We start from the raw sequence: 21,795 nt of genomic DNA, 5'->3' as shown, positions 1-21,795 counted from the left end.
CGACGTGAGAACACTTGTTAGGCATTATTGCACTTATCTTACGTCCTAGACGATTCTGTCTAGTCATTCGTGTGCCAGTAGAATCGTTAGATAATAATGAAATTCAGACGTTCCGTTCTTGAACATAAATAATTCATATTTCAATAAATCGTATTCTTGCAATGTTATTATTACAATCTATTTTTATTATAATTCGTCGCTCCCATCGTAATCCATTGTTGTCAGTTGGGGTTATTTCAAGGTTATGCCAAGTTTATTTCGAGATCAGGGTAATTATTGAAAATATATGGAACGGGTAATGGGAAATTTACGAAATATATGTATATAATATAATATATATAATATAATATATAATATAAATATTATATATATATATATATATATATATATATATATATATATATATATATATTATATATTATATATTATATATTATATATTATAAAATTATATATAATATAAAAATATATATATATAATATATGTATTCGAAAATAGATATCTTGAAACTGTGTAATTTCATATAAAAAACCATCAGGTTCCTATAGCGTACTCTATAGCTTACTAAATATATTCCTAGTCCATTTACTATTTGAAAAGTTCATTTTCCTTCGGTCCTGTTATCAGGCCTCTGTATCCGCGAGTGGACCCACGAGACTCTTCGAACGCCATTGGAACCTGTTCACCGACATACTCGAACCCATCGTTCGTCACCTAGATCGCTAGATCTCGGGGACCGTTCCGCTAACCCCCCACCAAGCGGTTCATTGGCTCGGGACGGCAGAACACTTGTGACTCCGCCGAGACTCTACATGTCAGTTAGTATTGTTGCTCCGACAAGCGGCGTTCATACTGTCACATGGCGCGCGAAGTTCCGTTGGTGACCGTGAAACAGGGCCAGATCTCTGGCACCGTCGAGGAGAATGTCTACGGCGGAAAGTACCTCGCGTTTCGTGGGGTCCCGTACGCGAAACCGCCGGTCGGCCCACTTAGGTTCAAGGTGAATCCGCATTTGTGAACTTCCGCCGGCCATAAACCGCGCTAATTGCTCCGCATCGCGATCGCCATTCCCCGCGTTGCTCGTCGAATGATATTGCAAATTCGGATGTTAGAAGTGTCGAATAATGCCGAATTTGGTGAACATCGCAGTACAGCAGAACTTCGATTATCGGAACTCAAACTTTCTTTCTATTTTCGATAAATTGTTAATAGAATGCTACAGGATGATAGGTCGAGGTTTAATCATGGAACAATGAAAATTATTGTTATTGCATGGAACAATGAAAAATCTGAATAATAAAGATCGAGGAAAATCCAGTTCCGTGAATCGAGGTTCTATTGTATCTCAAATTTGAGATCAGTGTTATGTGTGGAGATTTATTAATTACGGAGGATTACGTTACTCGTGAAGAATAGTATATTTATTTTGTTGGACGTGATTCGTTAAGATCGGATAACATACGGATGTTCCGAGATTTTACAGATCTCCGAGAATTTACGATGCTTTGATTGCGGATTTTAGGCATTTATAAGTAAAGTATCTTGAAACGTCGATGTATTATTTTTTATTCATGAAAATGATTGAAGGAAGGATTCTTTAAATTTTGCTTTTGTCTCTTGCAATTGAGATGCATAGCATTTCTGTTTCGCGTAAATATCAACAGTCACTGTTGCAAGTGCTGCATAGCAATCAATGGAGCTTAAATATGAAAGCGAAAGACTTAATGATTCAAGGACGCGATTCGAGTTACAGCAGGTGTAATTGTTAGACGGTGGATTTTCCGCGTCGTGGGCATACAATTGTGTGGAACACGAATTGGAGAAACCTCAGCATACTTTATTGCATTTTATGACATTGAGTTTTTCGACTCGCAACAATTTTTCGAAAACATGTAAAAATATTTGCTGATGCCCTTTGACTGCAAAGGGTTAAAATTGCACCAAAAAGTAGTCATTATATTGCTGTAGTAATTATATTATTTATTTGTATATATAATATAGGTAAATTATGTATAAATATGAATGTATAAATAAATTTATGAATTATATAAATAAATAAATATATAAATAAATATACATGTATGTATATTAATTGATATATTTATTTATATACCTATATTTTTATATATCATTCATATATCTATTTATACATTCATATTTATACATAATTTATCTACATTATTTATTATTGTTCCTCTGATTTTACTGAATTTGCTTCAGCGTTAAGGACGGCCTACAGTTTTTTAAAGAACATAATTCTTGGTGCAGTACGATAATCTTTCAAGTTCTCGTAACGATATCTTACGTCATTCTAATAGAACCTAATAAACTCGACGATTAGGTAATCCGGATAATTCTACGGTTTCTCACGACTCTGTAGAGTCATTCTGACGGTGACTTTTCGAATAATTAAAACTGGTTTTACAAAAAGAAAGATCATCCGTTTAATCGACAGGTGAAAACAATTAAAATTCAGTGAAATGGAGATTACCTCGTCGAATAAAATTCTTTATCGTTTTAATACGATCCCCTCGAACCCTGTCCCCGTGAAAACCGCAGAACTTTCCGGACGTGCTAATAATCGTCTCAATTGCCAGTCAGGGTACAAAATTTGATGATAATAACCTTTAAAAATTGCCTTCTATCTTCTGTTCGATGGAAAATCAACTAGAGACATTGAGGATCACATATCGAAAAACTTTCAAAAAAGACTAGCAAAGTAATTTCTCCCAGAAATGTTTGGTGTCGGAATCGAAACACGCAAATCCGAGAATACTAAGTCGCGCTAAGACACCATTCTTCGAGTCTCGCTGCTCGTTTTTTATAGAAGCTCGAGGCAGTCGGCATAAAAAGGCAGCGGCTATTAATTAACTGTTGTATTTCTAATTTTTTGCCATGTTTCGTCAGAGATTAATCACGTATCTTGTAGTAGCGCGGTTTTTCTTACCTGACTCACACCCAAATAGACCATTTTTTACGAATAAATTACATAGGAAGTTCGTACAAAAGTTTCTGACAAAAATACATCTTTATAGTATCAAGAATTGCAAAAGAAAAAAAATGAGAGACCAGACATTTCGATTGGTTTGGTAGTTCTAACGTTGATACACAGTGGATTTTGAAATACAAAATTGTCGGCATTTGTTGCAAGATCCAGGAGCTACGCAGACATTTATTTCTGTTCTCGATCATCCATTCCAGTCAAAACTAATACGACAGGATTTTTCAATGCCCTCAAACGCTTTCGATGCTTTGACATATTCGGTCTGCTCATTTTTTGCTATAAATCCATAAAATCCGCAGCCTATTTATCAGCTTAATATCCGAGGTCTCGAGTTTATGTTTCAAATTGAAAGTTTCTGAAAGTAGCACGCGCAAAAAACATGGCGATACTTTTCGGTCCTCTTGCTAAATCTCCTCGGAGCCGACGCGGAGCTTTCGCCTGAAAAATTTACCGGTTTCAAATGTTCCATATTAGCGAACACAATTTCTAAAATCGTCGGATTGAAGTAACAAAAATTCTGCCGATGGCAGGCGATCGAAGCAACGGTTCGATTTTTTTCATAGAACGTCGAGTTCAAATATCCCAGGCATACACACCGGACTATGTATACACTTACGAGTACATATATAAGTGTTACTGCTATCGCGTTCTTTCTTTTTCCTCCTTTTTTTCTCTGTATCTTATTTGTATGTATTTACATCGCCAATAATCCGGCCAGGGATTCGGTAGCGTAATAAAAAAAAAAGAGAAACAAGTCGAGACTTCTGTAAAGTTCTAAAACGAGAAACGCGCGTAGGCTCTCGATGGCCTTTTCAAGGTCGCGAGCCAACGAGAAGAGAAATCATAGAGCCGTCGAAGAGTGAAAGAACACGCCGCAGCTGGAATACCGTTGCTCGCGCGGAGCTGTAATATCTGTACGCAACATGCCGGGACCTGCTCGCCGATTAATGAATTCGGCTCGGTCATGGACTGATTAGGGCAATTAACGAAATATTTTCCAGCGTTAGTGTCGATCGTAATCGATCGTTCCAAAGTACGTTCCAAACAAGGTCGACGTGTCAGATAAAAACGCCGGCTAACGAATAGACTTCTATTAGCGTCTATCGTGCTTCATTTAATGCGTCGTTCCCGCGCGCTCTAATTATGAAATCGAGGACACCGCGAATATTAAAATAATTGTTATGCGAAACTCTGTTGTCCGATTTTATTTTCGGATACCGAAGTTCTAATTTGAAAGTTAAAACGTCGAACTTTCAAAGTAATTTCGCGGCTTACCTCGGACGAACGCTTCGAAAAGCGGCGAATTAGAAAACCGTATAGTAGCTATTAGCTCGTCTATTCGAAAGTTCAAATTGCAGGCCAAAGTGCGAAACAACTGACGAAACAGGCGAACATTCTTGAATATTAAAGAAATTTATTCTTCGACGAAGAATAAATGAACAATTCCGTGAAATAAGTTCGGTAACGTAAGAAATCGTCGCAATTATTTCCTGCGAGCCACTTTCAAGCTTTGACCTAGGAAAATAACTGAAAACGATATATTGTATTAGATACGATTGAATAATATTAGATCGACCTGGCAACAAATCGACTTAACGCCACGTTTGCTTCCAAACGGCACGTTTGGAAGCATTTATTAATTTTAATTAATTCCATAAAATTCAAAATTTTATATGCTAATACAATAAAATATAATTACGAACCTCAAAAATAATTTATATTTATAATTTACAATAAATTATAGATCAATCATCATTTAATTATATATAATTATAATATATTTTACGCCTTTCACTTGATTATGCTTATTTATATTATTAACCTTTAGTGCTACAATTACTTTAATTTCAGAACCATTCTTAATATGGATTTCATTAGAAATAACCACTATAACTTTTGCTATTATATTAAATTACCAATATTTAAAAAAAGCAGCTATAACATTTTATTTAATTTCTACTTTAGCGTCATTTATAATTTTAACAGGCCTAATATTTTGCCTTGAAACAACTTTTAATTTTATTTTATTGTTTGATCTTTGATTAAAATTAGGAATTTACCCAATAAATTACTGAATAAATTTAATTATAAAAGAAATTTCATATGAAATAATATTTACAGCCTTAGTATTAGTTAAAATTACACCATTAATTATATTTTCAATAATTATCCCAGAAAATAAATTAATTTTATCTATTTTATTAATTAGAGGAATTACACCTACTTTAATAGCTTTTAATACTAATTCCTATCCCCTATTATTAAACTACTTTGCTTCCAAACTTTCAACGCGTCGCCGAAAACGTCATTCATCTTTGAAAACGATGCACGAATTTCTTATGATCCGACGGAAGTCAGTTCCCGATTCCCTATTCCCGCGAAATTCGGGACGCGAAGAATTCTATCGGCGACCGACAATCGATTCCCGTGAGTTCAATTTACTGTTACAGACTCATCGATCGCGTCCTGGTTTATGCTAAACGTTGGAATGAACGGTCTCCCGCGGATTTCAGATTATTTTGAAAACGGCTTCTGGGCTCGTTCACGCGTCGATGTTTATTCGGCGCCGCGACTCTGAACGACATTAAATCAGTCTCTTTTAAATTCAACAATATTTCCGACCAACTTTTAACGAGCATGTGTATTAACACTGTGCCGTCCGCGGATCTTAGATATGATTCTTTTGTTTGACGCCGGCATAATAGCTTGGAAATTTTAGATTTTAAAAGAAATTTCGAAGATGGCGGTAATATAAATTCCTAAAATTAAGATACGTCATCCAAGAATTTTCGTACTTAATTCGTAGTTAAATAAGCACAATGCTATAGTTAGTTTGCTGCCTTTTAACACCCAAGAGATATGGTTCAAATGTTGTTTCAGTTTTCTAAAATGGCACCAAAGTGGTACCACTGGCATACAACAGATAGTTTTTGCATGGCACCAACGCGATGCCACCGGACGGCATAGTGCTAATTTCCGCGACAATGTTCCAAGTCGTTCTATCGGTTCTAAAATGAATTTAGGGTGTTATCTAATTTAGCAAACTAGGTTATTAAAATATTCTCGTTACGCTGGTTTTTTAACTGATACATCGATATTTTTGATAACTAATTCAATCAGATCAGCCGACGTTCCCACGTTGACGTCGCGATTATTAAAAAAGAATCATGCGTGCCAGTGCACATAAATCTTTGCTCGTAATTCGATTCGCATGCCGCAACAAAGGACTTATTTTCGCGTGAACGGTGTCGAAGTAATTAAATAATTTGCCGCAATTATTTTCCCTGGATAACGAGCATGAAATATTTACGGTTATAACGCGAATAAATCCTGTTAACGATATTTCTATAGTTAACGCTCGGCAATTAGATAATAATAATGGATAAATTTCAATCGGAACACAATGACCGAGTTCGTCGATGATTTACGATAAATACATTAGGTCAGCGTTAATTGCAAAGTTTCCTGGAGCGACATAAATTAAGAAAACCCGGTGCCAAATTTATCCGCGACGCGGGGGGCGCGCCGCGCCGCGCGGAACCCGCATTAAATAGAATGCAAATTCGTCGTTTAATTACGACGAATTAATTGGCAAATCAATTGTGCCGAGTGTTAGGGGCCGTAAGGTTATCCCGCGAAATTAATAAAATCGGAATCGCTCGACGCGACGAAAAGGCTATCGATGAACCGAAGCCTACTCCGACGACTATTCAAGCATGATCGAAAAACGGGATTATTGTGCTGTTCCCGTAAATTCCATAGAGTCCATAGTCCGCGTTATTATCGATGAGAGAATGTCGAAGCACAGCGACGGGCTAAACACGATGAAAGAATATCATTCATTACGGCACGTCGAACGAGTTTTCGGAATCCGTTGCAGCTGCCAGAAGTTTTCATTCGCCTGTCAGACCGAATTACCATTCGCGAGTTCCTGTTAGCGGCCTATACCCGCAATCACTGGCAATTGGGGCATTCAACGGACACGGGCGCAGAACCTACGGTCGAACGTTTGGTGGCGTGGCCTCTCTTTAAATGTTTCGCCGTCGGAACGCTGGTTTCGGGTTACAGCTACGCCGTTGTCCAGTTTGCGAACAGAAGCGATTCTGCGACACCATTTTCGTGGTCGCGCAAATTTTCTGGCCGAGTTGGCGATTCGACAGACTGTTTAAAATGTCCGCGAACAATTTGTTACACAGCGAACAACACGGTAAAATGGCACCGTTTGCAGCGACTTCGTCGTCGGCCATTTTACAATATGAAACGCATCCGTAGCTTGACGTTTTTGGTCGCATAAATTGCTGTTTATATGGACAATCGTCCTCGTGTCAATGTGTCAAAAAGAGATCGTTGCCGGTGAATAATTTATTATGGAGTCGAGACGACGATAAATTTGCGACGCTGTTTTCAGCGATTTTTATAAAAAGAAACGCATCGTGTAGCACAAATTTTCTGGCCGCGTTGGCGATTCGACAGAATGTTTAAAATGTCCGCGAACAATTTGTTGCACAGCGAACAACACGGTGAAATGGCACCGTTTGCAGCGACTTCGTCGTCGGCCATTTTACAATATGAAACGCATCCGTAGCTTGACGTTTTTGGTCGCATAAATTGCTGTTTATATGGACAATCGTCCTCGTGTCAATGTGTCAAAAAGAGATCGTTGCCGGTGAATAATTTATTATGGAGTCGAGACGACGATAAATTTGCGACGCTGTTTTCAGCGATTTTTATAAAAAGAAACGCATCGTGTAGCACAAATTTTCTGGCCGCGTTGGCGATTCGACAGAATGTTTAAAATGTCCGCGAACAATTTGTTGCACAGCGAACAACACGGTGAAATGGCACCGTTTGCAGCGACTTCGTCGTCGGCCATTTTACAATATGAAACGCATCCGTAGCTTGACGTTTTTGGTCGCATAAATTGCTGTTTATATGGACAATCGTCCTCGTGTCAATGTGTCAAAAAGAGATCGTTGCCGGTGAATAATTTATTATGGAGTCGGGACGACGATAAATTTGCGACGCTGTTTTCAGCGATTTTTATAAAAAGAAACGCATCGTGTAGCACAAATTTTCTGGCCGCGTTGGCGATTCGACAGACTGTTTAAAATGTCCGTGAACAATTTGTTGCACAGCGAACAACACGGTAAAATGGCACCGTTTGCAGCGACTTCGTCGTCGGCCATTTTACAATATGAAACGCATCCGTAGCTTGACGTTTTTGGTCGCATAAATTGCTGTTTATATGGACAATCGTCCTCGTGTCAATGTGTCAAAAAGAGATCGTTGCCGGTGAATAATTTATTATGGAGTCGAGACGACGATAAATTTGCGACGCTGTTTTCAGCGATTTTTATAAAAAGAAACGCATCGTGTAGCACAAATTTTCTGGCCGCGTTGTCGATTCGACAGAATGTTTAAAATGTCCGCGAACAATTTGTTGCACAGCGAACAACACGGTGAAATGGCACCGTTTGCAGCGACTTCGTCGTCGGCCATTTTACAATATGAAACGCATCCGTAGCTTGACGTTTTTGGTCGCATAAATTGCTGTTTATATGGACAATCGTCCTCGTGTCAATGTGTCAAAAAGAGATCGTTGCCGGTGAATAATTTATTATGGAGTCGAGACGACGATAAATTTGCGACGCTGTTTTCAGCGATTTTTATAAAAAGAAACGCATCGTGTAGCACAAATTTTCTGGCCGCGTTGGCGATTCGACAGAATGTTTAAAATGTCCGCGAACAATTTGTTGCACAGCGAACAACACGGTGAAATGGCACCGTTTGCAGCGACTTCGTCGTCGGCCATTTTACAATATGAAACGCATCCGTAGCTTGACGTTTTTGGTCGCATAAATTGCTGTTTATATGGACAATCGTCCTCGTGTCAATGTGTCAAAAAGAGATCGTTGCCGGTGAATAATTTATTATGGAGTCGGGACGACGATAAATTTGCGACGCTGTTTTCAGCGATTTTTATAAAAATAAACGCATCGTGTAGCACAAATTTTCTGGCCGCGTTGGCGATTCGACAGACTGTTTAAAATGTCCGTGAACAATTTGTTGCACAGCGAACAACACGGTAAAATGGCACCGTTTGCAGCGACTTCGTCGTCGGCCATTTTACAATATGAAACGCATCCGTAGCTTGACGTTTTTGGTCGCATAAATTGCTGTTTATATGGACAGTCGTCCTCGTGTCAATGTGTCAAAAAGAGATCGTTGCCGGTGAATAATTTATTATGGAGTCGAGACGACGATAAATTTACGACGCTGTTTTCAGCGATTTTTATAAAAAGAAACGCATCGTGTAGCACAAATTTTCTGGCCGCGTTGGCGATTCGACAGAATGTTTAAAATGTCCGCGAACAATTTGTTGCACAGCGAACAACACGGTAAAATGGCACCGTTTGCAGCGACTTCGTTGTCGGCCATTTTACAATATGAAACGCATCCGTAGCTTGACGTTTTTGGTCGCATAAATTGCTGTTTATATGGACAATTGTCCTCGTGTCAATGTGTCAAAAAGAGATCGTTGCCGGTGAATAATTTATTATGGAGTCGAGACGACGATAAATTTACGACGCTGTTTTCAGCGATTTTTATAAAAAGAAACGCATCGTGTAGCACAAATTTTCTGGCCGCGTTGGCGATTCGGAAGACTATTTAAAATGTCCGCGAACAATTTGTTGTACAGCGAACAACACGGTAAAATGGCACCGTTTGCAGCGACTTCGTCGTCGGCCATTCTACAATATGAAACGCATCCGTAGCTTGACGTTTTTGGTCGCATAAATTGCTGTTTATATGGACAATCGTTCTCGTGTCAATGTGTCAAAAAGAGATCGTTGCCGGTGAATAATTTATTATGGAGTCGGGACGACGATAAATTTGCGACGCTGTTTTCAGCGATTTTTATAAAAAGAAACGCATCGTGTAGCACAGTTTTTCCGGTTGCATAAATTTTTGCCTGTAAAGACAATTAAGAAAGACGTCGTGGTCAGTGATTCATTTATTATGGGGTTGAAACGACGATAAATTAGCGGCACCGTTTTCGGCGATTTCGTTGGCCATTTTGTAAGAAAGAAACGCATCGTGTGGCACAGTTTTTCTGGTTGCATGAATTTCTGCCCGCGAGACAGATTAAAAAGACGTCGTCATCAGTGATTCATTTATTATGAGGTCGAACTAACAGTTTGACCTGTGTGATTGCATAAACGTCTGACTCAATAACGAATTGTTGTCAATGAATGTTGTTATTAATACATTATTCATTACAGCGTGAAAACGGCGATAACATCTAGACCAAATTTCCGGCGTATCTGGCGACTATTGTATGATAATACTAGAAAATGATGTCAAAACTGATGATGACAAAATCGATGTCAATGTCCAATCTACCATCGAGTGAAAGCAATAATCGCGACGAAAGATCGAGCCAAGATCAAACGTTGATTAACCGCGGTCGAATCTCCAGGTCGTTAGACTGATCAACTGTAAATGTTTGTTATTAAAAGTTGAGTGGTTCCGTGGAACATGATTGAAAATATAGGTCGCGGTGTCAGATGGACGATTAACTGTTACACGATCGCATTAACGGCGAGTTGCAATTGTTTTTTGGTTTTATTGGGATACGGTAAATTCTCTTCAATTGTCACTCAACAGGTACACTAAATTCACTGTAATTGACGCTAAAATTGCGCACAAAAATAAATAATTTGGGAAGAGGAGACACGATTATTCGAGTCTCGCGGCTCGTTTTTATAGTCGCTGATTGTCAATAACTATAAAAACGCGATAACTATAAAGCCGCGAGGCTCGAATGATCGTGTCTCCTGTTCCCGAATCGTCCATTTCTGTTCACCTGTCGAGTGACAATTGGAGAGAATTCACTGTACCCGGCACACTGCCGGCCCGCGTAAATTTCCCACGATATCCAAATCTCTATACCGAAAGTGGTTGTTAATACGCGGCTAATTAGTCGAATGTACAGGCGGATCGTAATGAACCGCATCATGCACGTCGCTTTCAGAAGCTGCACAGCTTATTATGTGAATTATGCAAAGGAACGGTCGTTCGAATGTTGCGTCCGTACTCGATGTCAGCGTTCCGAAAATCATTCCTACGGCGTAATCTCGATTTACGCTGTCATTGAAACCGGAACAGTCGAATACATCTTCACCATTTATGTTTTTAGAAAGATGGAGAAGCAATATTCGAAGGACATAACGATATTCTTTTTAAATAGATTCATACTTTTATTTGTAATTCAGAAGACTTTTTTAGAGTACGTATCATCGACTTTGTATTTGATCGGTGTTGAAAATAAAAAATATTATTGTATAATGGACTTGTTAAACAAACGTGACAGGAGAATTGATAATGTTTCAAGAAAATATTAGTGGTGGTAATTATATGTGGTAATTATAGATTAATTTAAATAGCGTGACGAAGTCTTAAGCATTTCTTAGCACTACGAATAAATAAACTACGAATAACGAGTCATTGTGTGATAAGAATTTTAGTAATTATAATTTAGTTTAGTGTTCATAATAGTAGAAAGTTTTCTACTATGTTTCTATATTATAATATATTAACGTTATAATATTTTTACATTATAATATATTAACGTTATAATATTTTTATATTATAAGATATTATAATATTTTTACATTATAATATTTTTATATTATAAGATATTATAATATTTTTACATTATAAGATATTATAATATTTCTATATTATAATTTTCTATAAATTTAGTTTAGTGTTCATAATAATAGAAAGTTTTCTACTATATTTCTATATTATAATATATTAACGTTATAATATTTTTATATTATAAGATATTATAATATTTTTACATTATAAGATATTATAATATTTCTATATTATAATTTTCTATAAATTTAGTTTAGTGTTCATAATAATAGAAAGTTTTCTACTATATTTCTATATTATAATATATTAACGTTATAATATTTTTATATTATAAGATATTATAATATTTTTACATTATAATATTTTTATATTATAAGATATTATAATATTTTTACATTATAAGACATTATAATATTTCTATATTATAATTTTCTATAATACATAAATATTTCATAAAAAATTATAGAAATATAGGTATACATATTATGAAAATATTTCACTATGCATTCTTATATTATTTAAATAATATTTCTGTCATATAAAATACGCAGATTGCAAATTACTACATTCGCGGGAAAAATCAGTGAACGATACCACGATTACATTATTCACGAATCAAAATTGTTTAAAGAGAAACAAATGTTTTCAAATGGAACAATATTCAGCCCCCACAATTTCATACGACGGGAAAACACAATGTCGCACATTATAGACTAAATTATGCGACAATTCTGCAGAGCTTCGACGACGACGCTGCAGCAAATTTTTCATTTACGTTTGCTTTTTTTTTTAGGTACCCGAACCAGCGGAACCATGGACCGGAGTGAAGAAGTGCACGCAATTCGGCGGTTCCTGCGCGCAAATGGACTTTCTCACCCGCCAAATAATCGGCGGCGACGACTGCCTTTATCTGAACGTTTACACGCCGGCGATCGAGGTGTCCTCGAAACGCGCAGTCATGGTGTGGATCCACGGGGGCGGATTTGTTGCTGGATCCGCCGACGGCAAGATTTACGGGCCCGATTATATCGTCCGGAAGGACGTTGTTCTGGTCACGATTAATTACAGGGTCGGCGTCTTGGGTGGGTACCCGATATTTCGCGTTCTACGCTTCGAAATTTTCATCCGTTCGTCGTGTTTAATTATTATCAGCGCGATAACGGTTGCTCGAAATAAATTACCATTTCAGCGCCTGGCGTGTTTACCATGAGCGCATTTATGTCAGAGATACTTACGACCCGATACGATTCAAGAACGAAATCTACGTCTATGTGATTCCTTTGTCTTGTAACTAGTGCAAACAATTTTTATTTTGCATAAAAAGTTTACCCAGCGTAACAGTTACATTCTACTCAATTTTTTCAAGTGTTTTTAAGATACTTGCACACGCACAGTTGCAGGAAAATCGACGTTTAGATGGAATAATCGAAGACGAACAATAGTAAGGAAATAATTTATCGAGAGTGTTATAAGATCTTATATTTTTTTAAATAGTCAATCTTCTCAATAACTTTAATTATTGGAAGGTTTACCTTCGTAAAAGGTCGAGATTTCTACACGAATTCGCTCGAAGTGCATTAGAAACGGTTGCGTAGAGTGTGTTTTAAAAATGGTTCAGCAAAATGCATTTCAAAGTTAAGGGTGGTTGCATTTACAAATTCGCATAACAAGACACAACAAAGCTAGAAGTCGAATGTCCATTTCCGAGATGTTGAAAATCGAAATGTCTACTTTGTAAAAATCGTTTAAAAATCTGTTCACGTTTTCACTTGATTATGCAGCAATCGATCATCGTAATCGTTGTCCTGATATTTTAATAATAATACTTTCCAGCATACTTTCCCTCGATTTTGAGAACGATTTCCCGTTCGTTTCAGGTTTCCTAAATCTGGAGACGGAAGAAGCGCCGGGCAATCAAGGCCTGAAGGACCAGGTATTGGCGTTGAAATGGGTGCAGGAGAACATCTCGAATTTCGGCGGGGATCCAAACAACGTCACGATATTCGGGGAAAGTGCCGGTGCTGCGTCCGTGCACTACTTATGCATATCGCCGATGTCTCAAGGTATGGTTTCCGCGGTGTTTCGACGGGTCGGAAAATTTTCAGCGACGTTTACCCTCCGTGCAAAATTTAACCGACCCCACCCCGGGAGAAATCCAATAATAGCTCTCTCTCTCTCCCCGGTTGCGTGAAACGCGCCCGGCAAAATAATTTTCCCTCGGAACGTGCCTCACTATCTCCAACACGGTGTATCATTCTTTAAAAAGTAGAACAGCAAGCTGCGACTAAATTATTTTGTAATCCCCGTCTGGGAAAAAGATGCGCCGCTGCAGGAGGAGCTTCGCGGGACGCATAACAGATTTTAGTTTCACAGTTTCTATCATCCGAAGATGATAGAAACATTTACACGTGCATAATATTGGATTGATATGCACGGTATCGGCTTCGCAAGTTAGGCGAACTAATTGAAAGCGCATCGTTGTCAGAGAATAATTTCTGGCATCTTTTAGACGGAATAATCAAAGATGCATGATTACAAAAAAATAATTTCTGGCAATTCTCGGACAGAGTAGTTGAACATGCACAATTTTAAGAAAATAATTACTGGAAATTCTCAGACAAAGTAATTGAGATAATTTTAAGAAAAGTAATTTGATATTACTTAATATTAGATTGATATTAGATTTTTATTACTAATGTTAGAGATTGATATTCGCGACGTGTGTACGGTATCGGCTTCGCAAGTTAGGCGAACTAATTGAAGGCGCATCGTTGTCAGAGAATAATTTCTGGCATCTTTTAGACGGAATAATCAAAGATGCATGATTACAAAAAAATAATTTCTGGGGCAATTCTCGGACAGAGTAGTTGAACATGCACAATTTTAAGAAAATAATTACTGGAAATTCTCAGACAAAGTAATTGAGGTAATTTTAAGAAAAGTAATTTGATATTATTTAATATTAGATTGATATTAGATTTTTATTACTAATATTAGAGATTGATATTCGCGACGTGTGCACGGTATCGGCTTCGCAAGTTAGGCGAAGTAATTGAAGGCGCATCGTTGTCAGAGAATAATTTCTGGCATCTTTTAGACGGAATAATCAAAGATGCATGATTACAAAAAAATAATTTCTGGTAATTTTCGGATAGATTAATCGAAGATGCACGATTATAACGAAATAATTGCCGCCAGTTTTTAAATAAAATACTCGAAGCTGTACAATCTTAAGCAAACAGTTTCTGGTAATTTTTGGATGAGATACTTGAACATGCACAATTTTTAAAAAAGACTGTTTCTGGCAATTTTTAGAAGGAATACTTGAACATGCATAATTGCAAAAAAATAATTTCCATCAGCTTTCAGAAATCACGCTTGAATAATTAAGAATATTTATCCTCAAGAGAGGCTATGCTTGCGTAGAAGTAAAGTGGTCTCCACCAATTTTCCTCAAGAATACTATGAACGATACGTATTAACCTTGGCACGGATGAATACATTCTTGAACAACCAGAAATGATTTTCTCCGATCTCATTTGTTCATCGATCTATCCTAAACATTTTCAATCATCGAAATCAATACCTTCGCCGCTTTTCCGCGTCTCGAATCGTGCAGCAGCGGTTCAATTAATTGAGAAACAGGCTGCACACAATGCAAACGGGTCACCATTCTACGCCATCCTGTTACGAAAATTACATTTCAGAATCAGTCGACGTTCAGACGCCTCTACTTCCGTTATTCCGCTTCCGACCAGAACATGCTATCATCCTGTTTACTTCTACTCGATTGTGCTGAAACCGTGAGCTCGTCTAGCTCTTATCTTTCCGCCTCGTTCCCTCGAATTTTCCTTCGGCCTGGCACCGAGGAGCACAGAAGATTCTCGAGCTTATTCGCGGCTCGTCTTGCAGGATTATTTAACAAAGCGATCGCGCAGAGCGGGGTCGCGACGAATCCCTGGGCCATCTCGTCCAAGAACGTGAAGGACTATGCGGTGAAGCTGGCCGCGGAGCTCGGCAAAGATATCACCGATCCTGTGGAACTGGTCGAGTTTTTCAGGACCATAGAACCCCAGAAGCTCGTCGATGCCCAGCAGCAGTGTTTCAAAAAGCTGGTAAATTTCTCCCGAATTTTGTTTCCCAAGCCATTTCATTCCTTTCGTTTCCGAACACCTTCTCGAACACCGCGAAATTGCACACAGCTGCGCTTGAAAATGTTCACTGAAGAATCTGCCGATTTTTTAAAAATTTAATTAGATCAATTATTCCCAACGTTCCGTCATTTATATCTTCTCGAAAAAAGTTTTCTTCCCACGTAAAATATACAATTGTAAAATTAATTTCTACGTATTTGAATTTATCGTAAAAAATGCTACATAAACATCATATATATTTCCAAAATTTTACTTTAAATAATTGCTGGTAGCTGATGTTCATCGGGTTGCCCCCTCCCCCTTGAAAGCTTCATTTTTTGGACGATCAGAAATGTCAGTCAGGGCAATTCGACTAAGGACGGGCTGTGCACGTCCCTCGCGTTCCCGAGTTTTCCAGCCGGAGTGCATTCCGTAACGGATGCCCGTAAAATTCGAACGGCATCGTCAACCGGGGGCTGTAATATCGTCGCAAAATCAAGACAGAAGCAACCGGCTAAAGAGCGAGGAAGCCGAACTTCTCGTTCAACGAGAACAGAACCGGAAGGTTTCTGAATCCAGTGTTCGTTCCATGAATGGAACGGGTTCCATTCGTCACTGTTGCTCGACCTTTACGGAGTTTACCTCTTGCGTAAGGTGACTCCGTTGAATGGTTGCGAGCTTCCGCGGGTGTATCGTCCTCGGGAACTCGAGCTTACGCTGTACGTGTTCAGTTTTTCAATTAACCCGGCCTTTCGGCATTACAGGCTTACCTCTCGTCGACAAAGGATTCAATACCGTGCCGGAATTCGGGCGGACACAACGGTGGTCGAGTTAACTCGTCGGTTTCCGTTGCATTCGCTTGGATTTCGCCATTGTCCGGGATTCTTATGCTGATTTCTCCGATAGCTTTTCTATTTACATTGCACAAGTTTATCTCCCCGAAACATCTAGACCAGAGCCCGATTTGATCGCTCCTCCATTTAATCTGTACAATCCGCGCTAACTGACAAGAGGAGGTCGCGGTCGTCGGATCGTCGATTCCGATTAAACATTTCTTTTTCTGAGCGAACGTAAGTCGCCCTATATCTTCGGCGAAAGCTCGTTATTGTAAGAGCTTGGAAAATGTTTGACACAGTTGTCATTTTCTTTGGAACTTAATAGAATTCTCAATGAAAACCCTTGTTCTCCATCTTCGGGGCTGTGGAAAAATCGATTTTTAAAACAGTAGATGGACTGAAAATATTCTATTTATATTTTTTTATGTTCTTAATAACAGTAGATAGACTGAAAGTATTCTATTTATATTTTTTTATATTCTTAATAACAGTAGATAGACTGAAAATATTATATTTATATTTTTTTATATTCTTAATAACAGTAGATAGACTGAAAATAGTCTATTTATATCTTTTTATATTCTCAATAAGAGAAAATAGACTGTAAATATTTTATTTATATTTATATTCTTAATTTTCGAAACAATAAATGTAATTTCTATCTTCTCATGCAATACAGAATTTGGCAAATAACCTATTTTTTCAAATAGCAGTTACATATGGATATTACGTAGTTGAATATTGAATTACAAATTCTGTATTACAGCGAACAAATATTACAAATATTTTCTAGTCTATTTGCTATTTCAAAAAATCGATTTCTCCACAGGCCCCTGTCGATCTTAATAAATTACATCGATGTTCGCGCAAGATTCGTAATCTATTACCGGTTGACAAGGTTCGCGTGTATTGCATAATGGAGTTTGTGGCACATTTTTCAGGGCTCGTATGTCTTGATCGGTTCATTCGTGCCGACCGTCGACAGCAAATCTTCGGAACCATTTATGCCGCAGCATCCATCAATCCTGATGAAAGCCGGAGTTAAAGTACCCTTGTTACTAGGCTACAACGAAAACGAAGGCACCTTCTTAGTGAGCAGTGAGTAGGGATCGACCTTCGATCAAGCTTTTTTCGTCGCAAAATATCGTGTTGACGTATCGCGAAATCGCAAATCCCCGCTTCGGAAAATATCGAAAGCTTCAAGTTGAGCTTAAAGCTGCTCGCATTTTAATACGGCGCAGTTTCGTCGGCTGCTTCGCAATAATAATCCCTAGACTGCGGATTTTATGCATTTATGACAAAAACGAGTTGGTACATAAAATACAGAACAGTGAAAACATTCGTGGAACCTCGGAAAATACTACTGCATTATCTTTAATTCGATAAAATAATTAACGCTGAATCTGCCAGCACTAAAATTGACCGACGATTTTACGAGAAAAATAAGGCTGAATTTATTTAACATTTCCGCCATTTTCGTTGTAACGTATCGTTCGAATTACGATGTTTATTCAATCCATTTTCTACGAGCAGATCTCTGTAATTCCAACAATTTTTAAATAAATATCGCGAAACCGATCGCCTCAAAAAATGAAAGAAATGTCTATGCAACTACGGGTATCTTGCAATCGATGCAGGCAATTTTTATTTTGCATAAAAATCCCCGGTCTAACGATCGTGCTTCTATGTTCCGTGCTTCTCTGTGGATCGTGTCGAAAATCGAGTTATAATTTCACGGTAACGCTTCGTTGCGTTTATAGGTTTTCTATATCCAGATCTGAAGAAGTCTATGGAGAAACTCGACATCAATTTCGAAAGGGCCATGCACCCGGAGATGGAGGAGACCATGAGAATGGAAAACGTCAATTCCCAGGATTTGAGGCGTTTGTACTTCGGCGACAAGCGGATCGACATGAACACGCGGGACAACTATGCGGCGTTTTTGGGCGACATGATGTTCATCAAGGGAATCCACGATGTCGTCAGGCTCCAAGCCGAGAAGAACGCGCCCACCTACTTTTATAAATTCACCTTCGAACCGGAATTGTCGCTGGCCAAACAGATGTTCGGCATCGAATCTCGAGGTACAGATATAACGAAGTTTTGTCGACGCGACTGGACTGCTCGATCGATGCATTTATGGCAGAAATGTGCCGGCGAAATTTCGGACGGCATCGTGGAAAAATGCGAAGAAACTAAGACTGATCGATACACGATGATACCTCGTTCATCCGAACGCAATTAAATTGAAACAAAAATTACAATTGGATTGCTCAAGGAATTACATTATCGATTGATATTAATATTAATTAATTATTATCATTACTACGTTATCAGTTTTACAGCATCGATTCCATTGTAATTCGATCACTTTGCAGTTCGGAATTCGGATCGCCATTCAATTAAATCGCATTGTAATTTGGAATTGGGATCACCATTCAATTAAATTGCAATGTAATTCAGAATTCGGATCGCCATTCGATTAAATACATAATTTTGCGATTGACATTGTTCGAGAAAGAAGAGCACCTGTTTCTCGCAGACAATTTTGATTCGGCGCAGAGATCTTCCGGAAAAATTAGGCCTTTTTACACATTTTCTACGTGTCTTCTCTAACTAATCAGACACGGCGATCTCTGCGAACACATCAAACGTGTCCGAAAGCTTCTGTATAACGAAACTTGTCCGAAAGCACTGTATAATGAACGATAAAACGTAATTATGCGTGGTCACCGAAGAAGATATCGGCGTTTCCGGCGAAGTAAATGCGCGAACCGGATCAGTGATTTACGAAGAAGTCGCACCGGGATCGCCGTAAATCGTGACCGGAACGGAAATCGCTATAATTTCATCGCGACAATGATGTCGATCAATTTTATAAATCGTTGCACGTGTGTCTTGCAGGAGCGACCCACTCGGAGGAATTGATTTATCTGTTCTATCCTCAAGCGTTGCTGACGTTTGGCCTAAATGCGCCAAAATTAGGGTCCAAGGAGCACAATGTTGTGGAGTATATTACGCAGATGTGGACCGACTTCGCGAAAATGGGGTATGTCTGTTAATTAATTAGGAAATTCATTTGTAGAGTTGTATGTACAGACGTATGGGCACTTTTGGAACCGGAATAATTTGTCCGAAAGCGGATACACGATCGCGGACGCCTTTCAAACCGGAATAAATTTTCTAAAAGTGGATTAAACGATTTCGATTCTTCTTGGGACGATAGAAGGACCAATTTACTAGAGAACGAGTGAACACGATGTTTGCGACAATTGCAATCCGTTCGATTGAAAAGAAGAGATACGAAAAGTGCTGAGAACCTTATAGAAACCGGCTAACGTTGTTACGAGCCATTTCTTCTGTTCTGCCGATCATTTTTGCCGATTTAAAAGAAAATATTTCGCTTTAAATCGCGCGGATCATCGAACCGTATATTTAATTAATCAATTCCTGCCAATTATTGGCAGCGCTTAAAATGAAGCCTGAAAGCTGAACAATTTTGTTTTTTCCCGTTTAAGAAATCCAACACCAATGACCACGAACCTAATCTCCGCGCTCTGGAAACCGGTCGAGAAGGGGGATACGATCAGATATATGAACATCGGCGAGAAGCTTCGCATGGAGACGACGAAAGCGGGGGAACAAACGTTCGATTGGAAGTATATGAAGAACAAATTGTGATGATTAGAGCCTCTCTCTTTTATCGATTGCTGTTTGTACATACGCGTATATCTAGTTCTTTTATCTACTTCGATCGAGCGGTTCACCGATTAAGGTAAGAGAGAATTGTAGGACAGACCTGGAAAGTAAAGAAAGACTTGTACGGAATGATGTGTCAGATAACACTGCAGCGAATAGACGAATAGAGTTAATAAAGTCTTGTTCTTTTTCATGAAACGGCGTGCTGTGTTCCCTTATAATCCTGACTTTATAATCAATATTTGAGAAACGAATTATTTCGTGTTTACACATTTGCACGAATTATCAAGCATTTATCAGGCGAATATTAAATGTTGTAGCGTTTAAACTAGTTTTCTATACGAATGAATTATTTAGGTTTGTGATATAGCGAGAACCATTTAAACATTTTTCGATTTAAGAAAACGATTCTGTAGAAAGTATATGTATATTTTTTGTAGAAAATGTAGATTTTCGAAATAAAAGCTTGATGAATATTGAAGTTTAACAAACATAATGACGCAGAAACTATACATACATTTCTCGAAATAAGAATTTAACAAATTTTGTAAATTTTATAAATTTTTATAAATTTTTATAAATTTTATAAATTAAAATTTAACAGGTCCGGTATTGCAGATGATATGCATTTCCAAAATTAAAATTTGATAAACACAATGTTGCGACAGAACTGTCAAGTTACGACAGTGAATGAAATTTCTCGCGAACGGCAGCGTAATCAGAGATAAGATACGTCCACAGGAGCCGTCGAATTCTTCCGTTCGACCGAACAATAAAACGAGCGAAACCGGAATGATAAAACCGAATAAAGAGATTAATTACATACCATGCTTGAACTACTAATGTTCGCGATGCGAGCAAATGCCAATTACCTCACGAGGAAATATTATGACGCAACTTCACCTTGCAACGCTTCGTTAGTGCACACACTCGATACGCATTAATAATTCAAATAATTTGTCTACAGACCCGCATGCAGGAACAGAACTTTCCGCGGTAATTACAAGAACACGGAGACGCTAATTTCATCTTGTAATTACTTTAATAACTCGAGAATAATAGAACAGCATTCGAAAATTCTGAATGTTTTAATATTTTGATAAATACAATGATTTTTATCATTAATACACTATGGATTTACAGGAAAAATAAAAATTGTTCGCGTTAATCAGAAGAGACGCGAGAACTAAAATTCTCTTAATAATTTTAACGTATTGTAAATAATGCAACAGCATCATTAAATTGTATCAATGTTCTTGATGTTTTGCACTTTGCCTATTTATTTTTCTAACAAGTTTTTTTAATACACAAAATTACTCTGTTAAATATTATTTAGTCAAATACGATTAAATGTAAATAAATACAATAATATTTAATAATAATAATTATATATAATATAAAGTATTCGTCGACACATCCCTGAGATCGTTAAAAAGATAATATTTTTCATTTCCACGAGA

The 21,795-nt window shown here is 37.9% G+C and overlaps 2 protein-coding genes across 21 annotated transcripts in view; one reads left to right on the top strand and one right to left on the bottom strand.

Annotated features, from left to right (window-relative positions):
• Dh31-R (Diuretic hormone 31 Receptor) overlaps positions 1 to 21,795 on the bottom strand; it is a 217,053-nt gene that overhangs the window by 60,600 nt on the left and 134,658 nt on the right. The gene's annotated exons all lie outside the window — the stretch shown is intronic.
• On the top strand, positions 811 to 20,533 carry LOC117225340 (esterase FE4). Of its 2 annotated transcripts, none has more exons than XM_033478833.2 (8): positions 811 to 999; positions 12,461 to 12,749; positions 13,545 to 13,730; positions 15,580 to 15,782; positions 17,578 to 17,734; positions 18,412 to 18,720; positions 19,541 to 19,685; positions 20,155 to 20,533. In XM_033478833.2, exons 1-8 carry the CDS (start codon positions 859 to 861, stop codon positions 20,315 to 20,317), a joined length of 1,593 nt encoding a protein of 530 aa, XP_033334724.2. In that variant the 5' UTR covers positions 811 to 858; the 3' UTR covers positions 20,318 to 20,533. The 2 variants fall into 2 exon arrangements, with proteins under 2 accessions (XP_033334724.2, XP_033334723.2); XM_033478832.2 differs by having other exon boundaries at positions 812 to 999; positions 18,397 to 18,720.

This window comes from Megalopta genalis, chromosome 2 (genome assembly GCF_051020955.1).
Source record: "Megalopta genalis isolate 19385.01 chromosome 2, iyMegGena1_principal, whole genome shotgun sequence".
Lineage (NCBI taxonomy): Eukaryota > Metazoa > Arthropoda > Insecta > Hymenoptera > Halictidae > Megalopta > Megalopta genalis.
Note: the sequence above shows the minus strand (reverse complement) of the source record. Positions and strands in the feature narration are given on the sequence as shown.

Bases quoted from the DNA above. Each gene is read 5' to 3' on its own strand.
- LOC117225340 (XM_033478832.2), top strand. From the start codon at position 859: ATGGCGCGCGAAGTTCCGTTGGTGACCGTGAAACAGGGCCAGATCTCT. The intron at 13,731-15,579 runs GTATGGTTTCCG...CTCGTCTTGCAG, and splicing joins CATATCGCCGATGTCTCAAG to GATTATTTAACAAAGCGATC. The intron at 18,721-19,540 runs GTACAGATATAA...TGTGTCTTGCAG, and splicing joins GTTCGGCATCGAATCTCGAG to GAGCGACCCACTCGGAGGAA.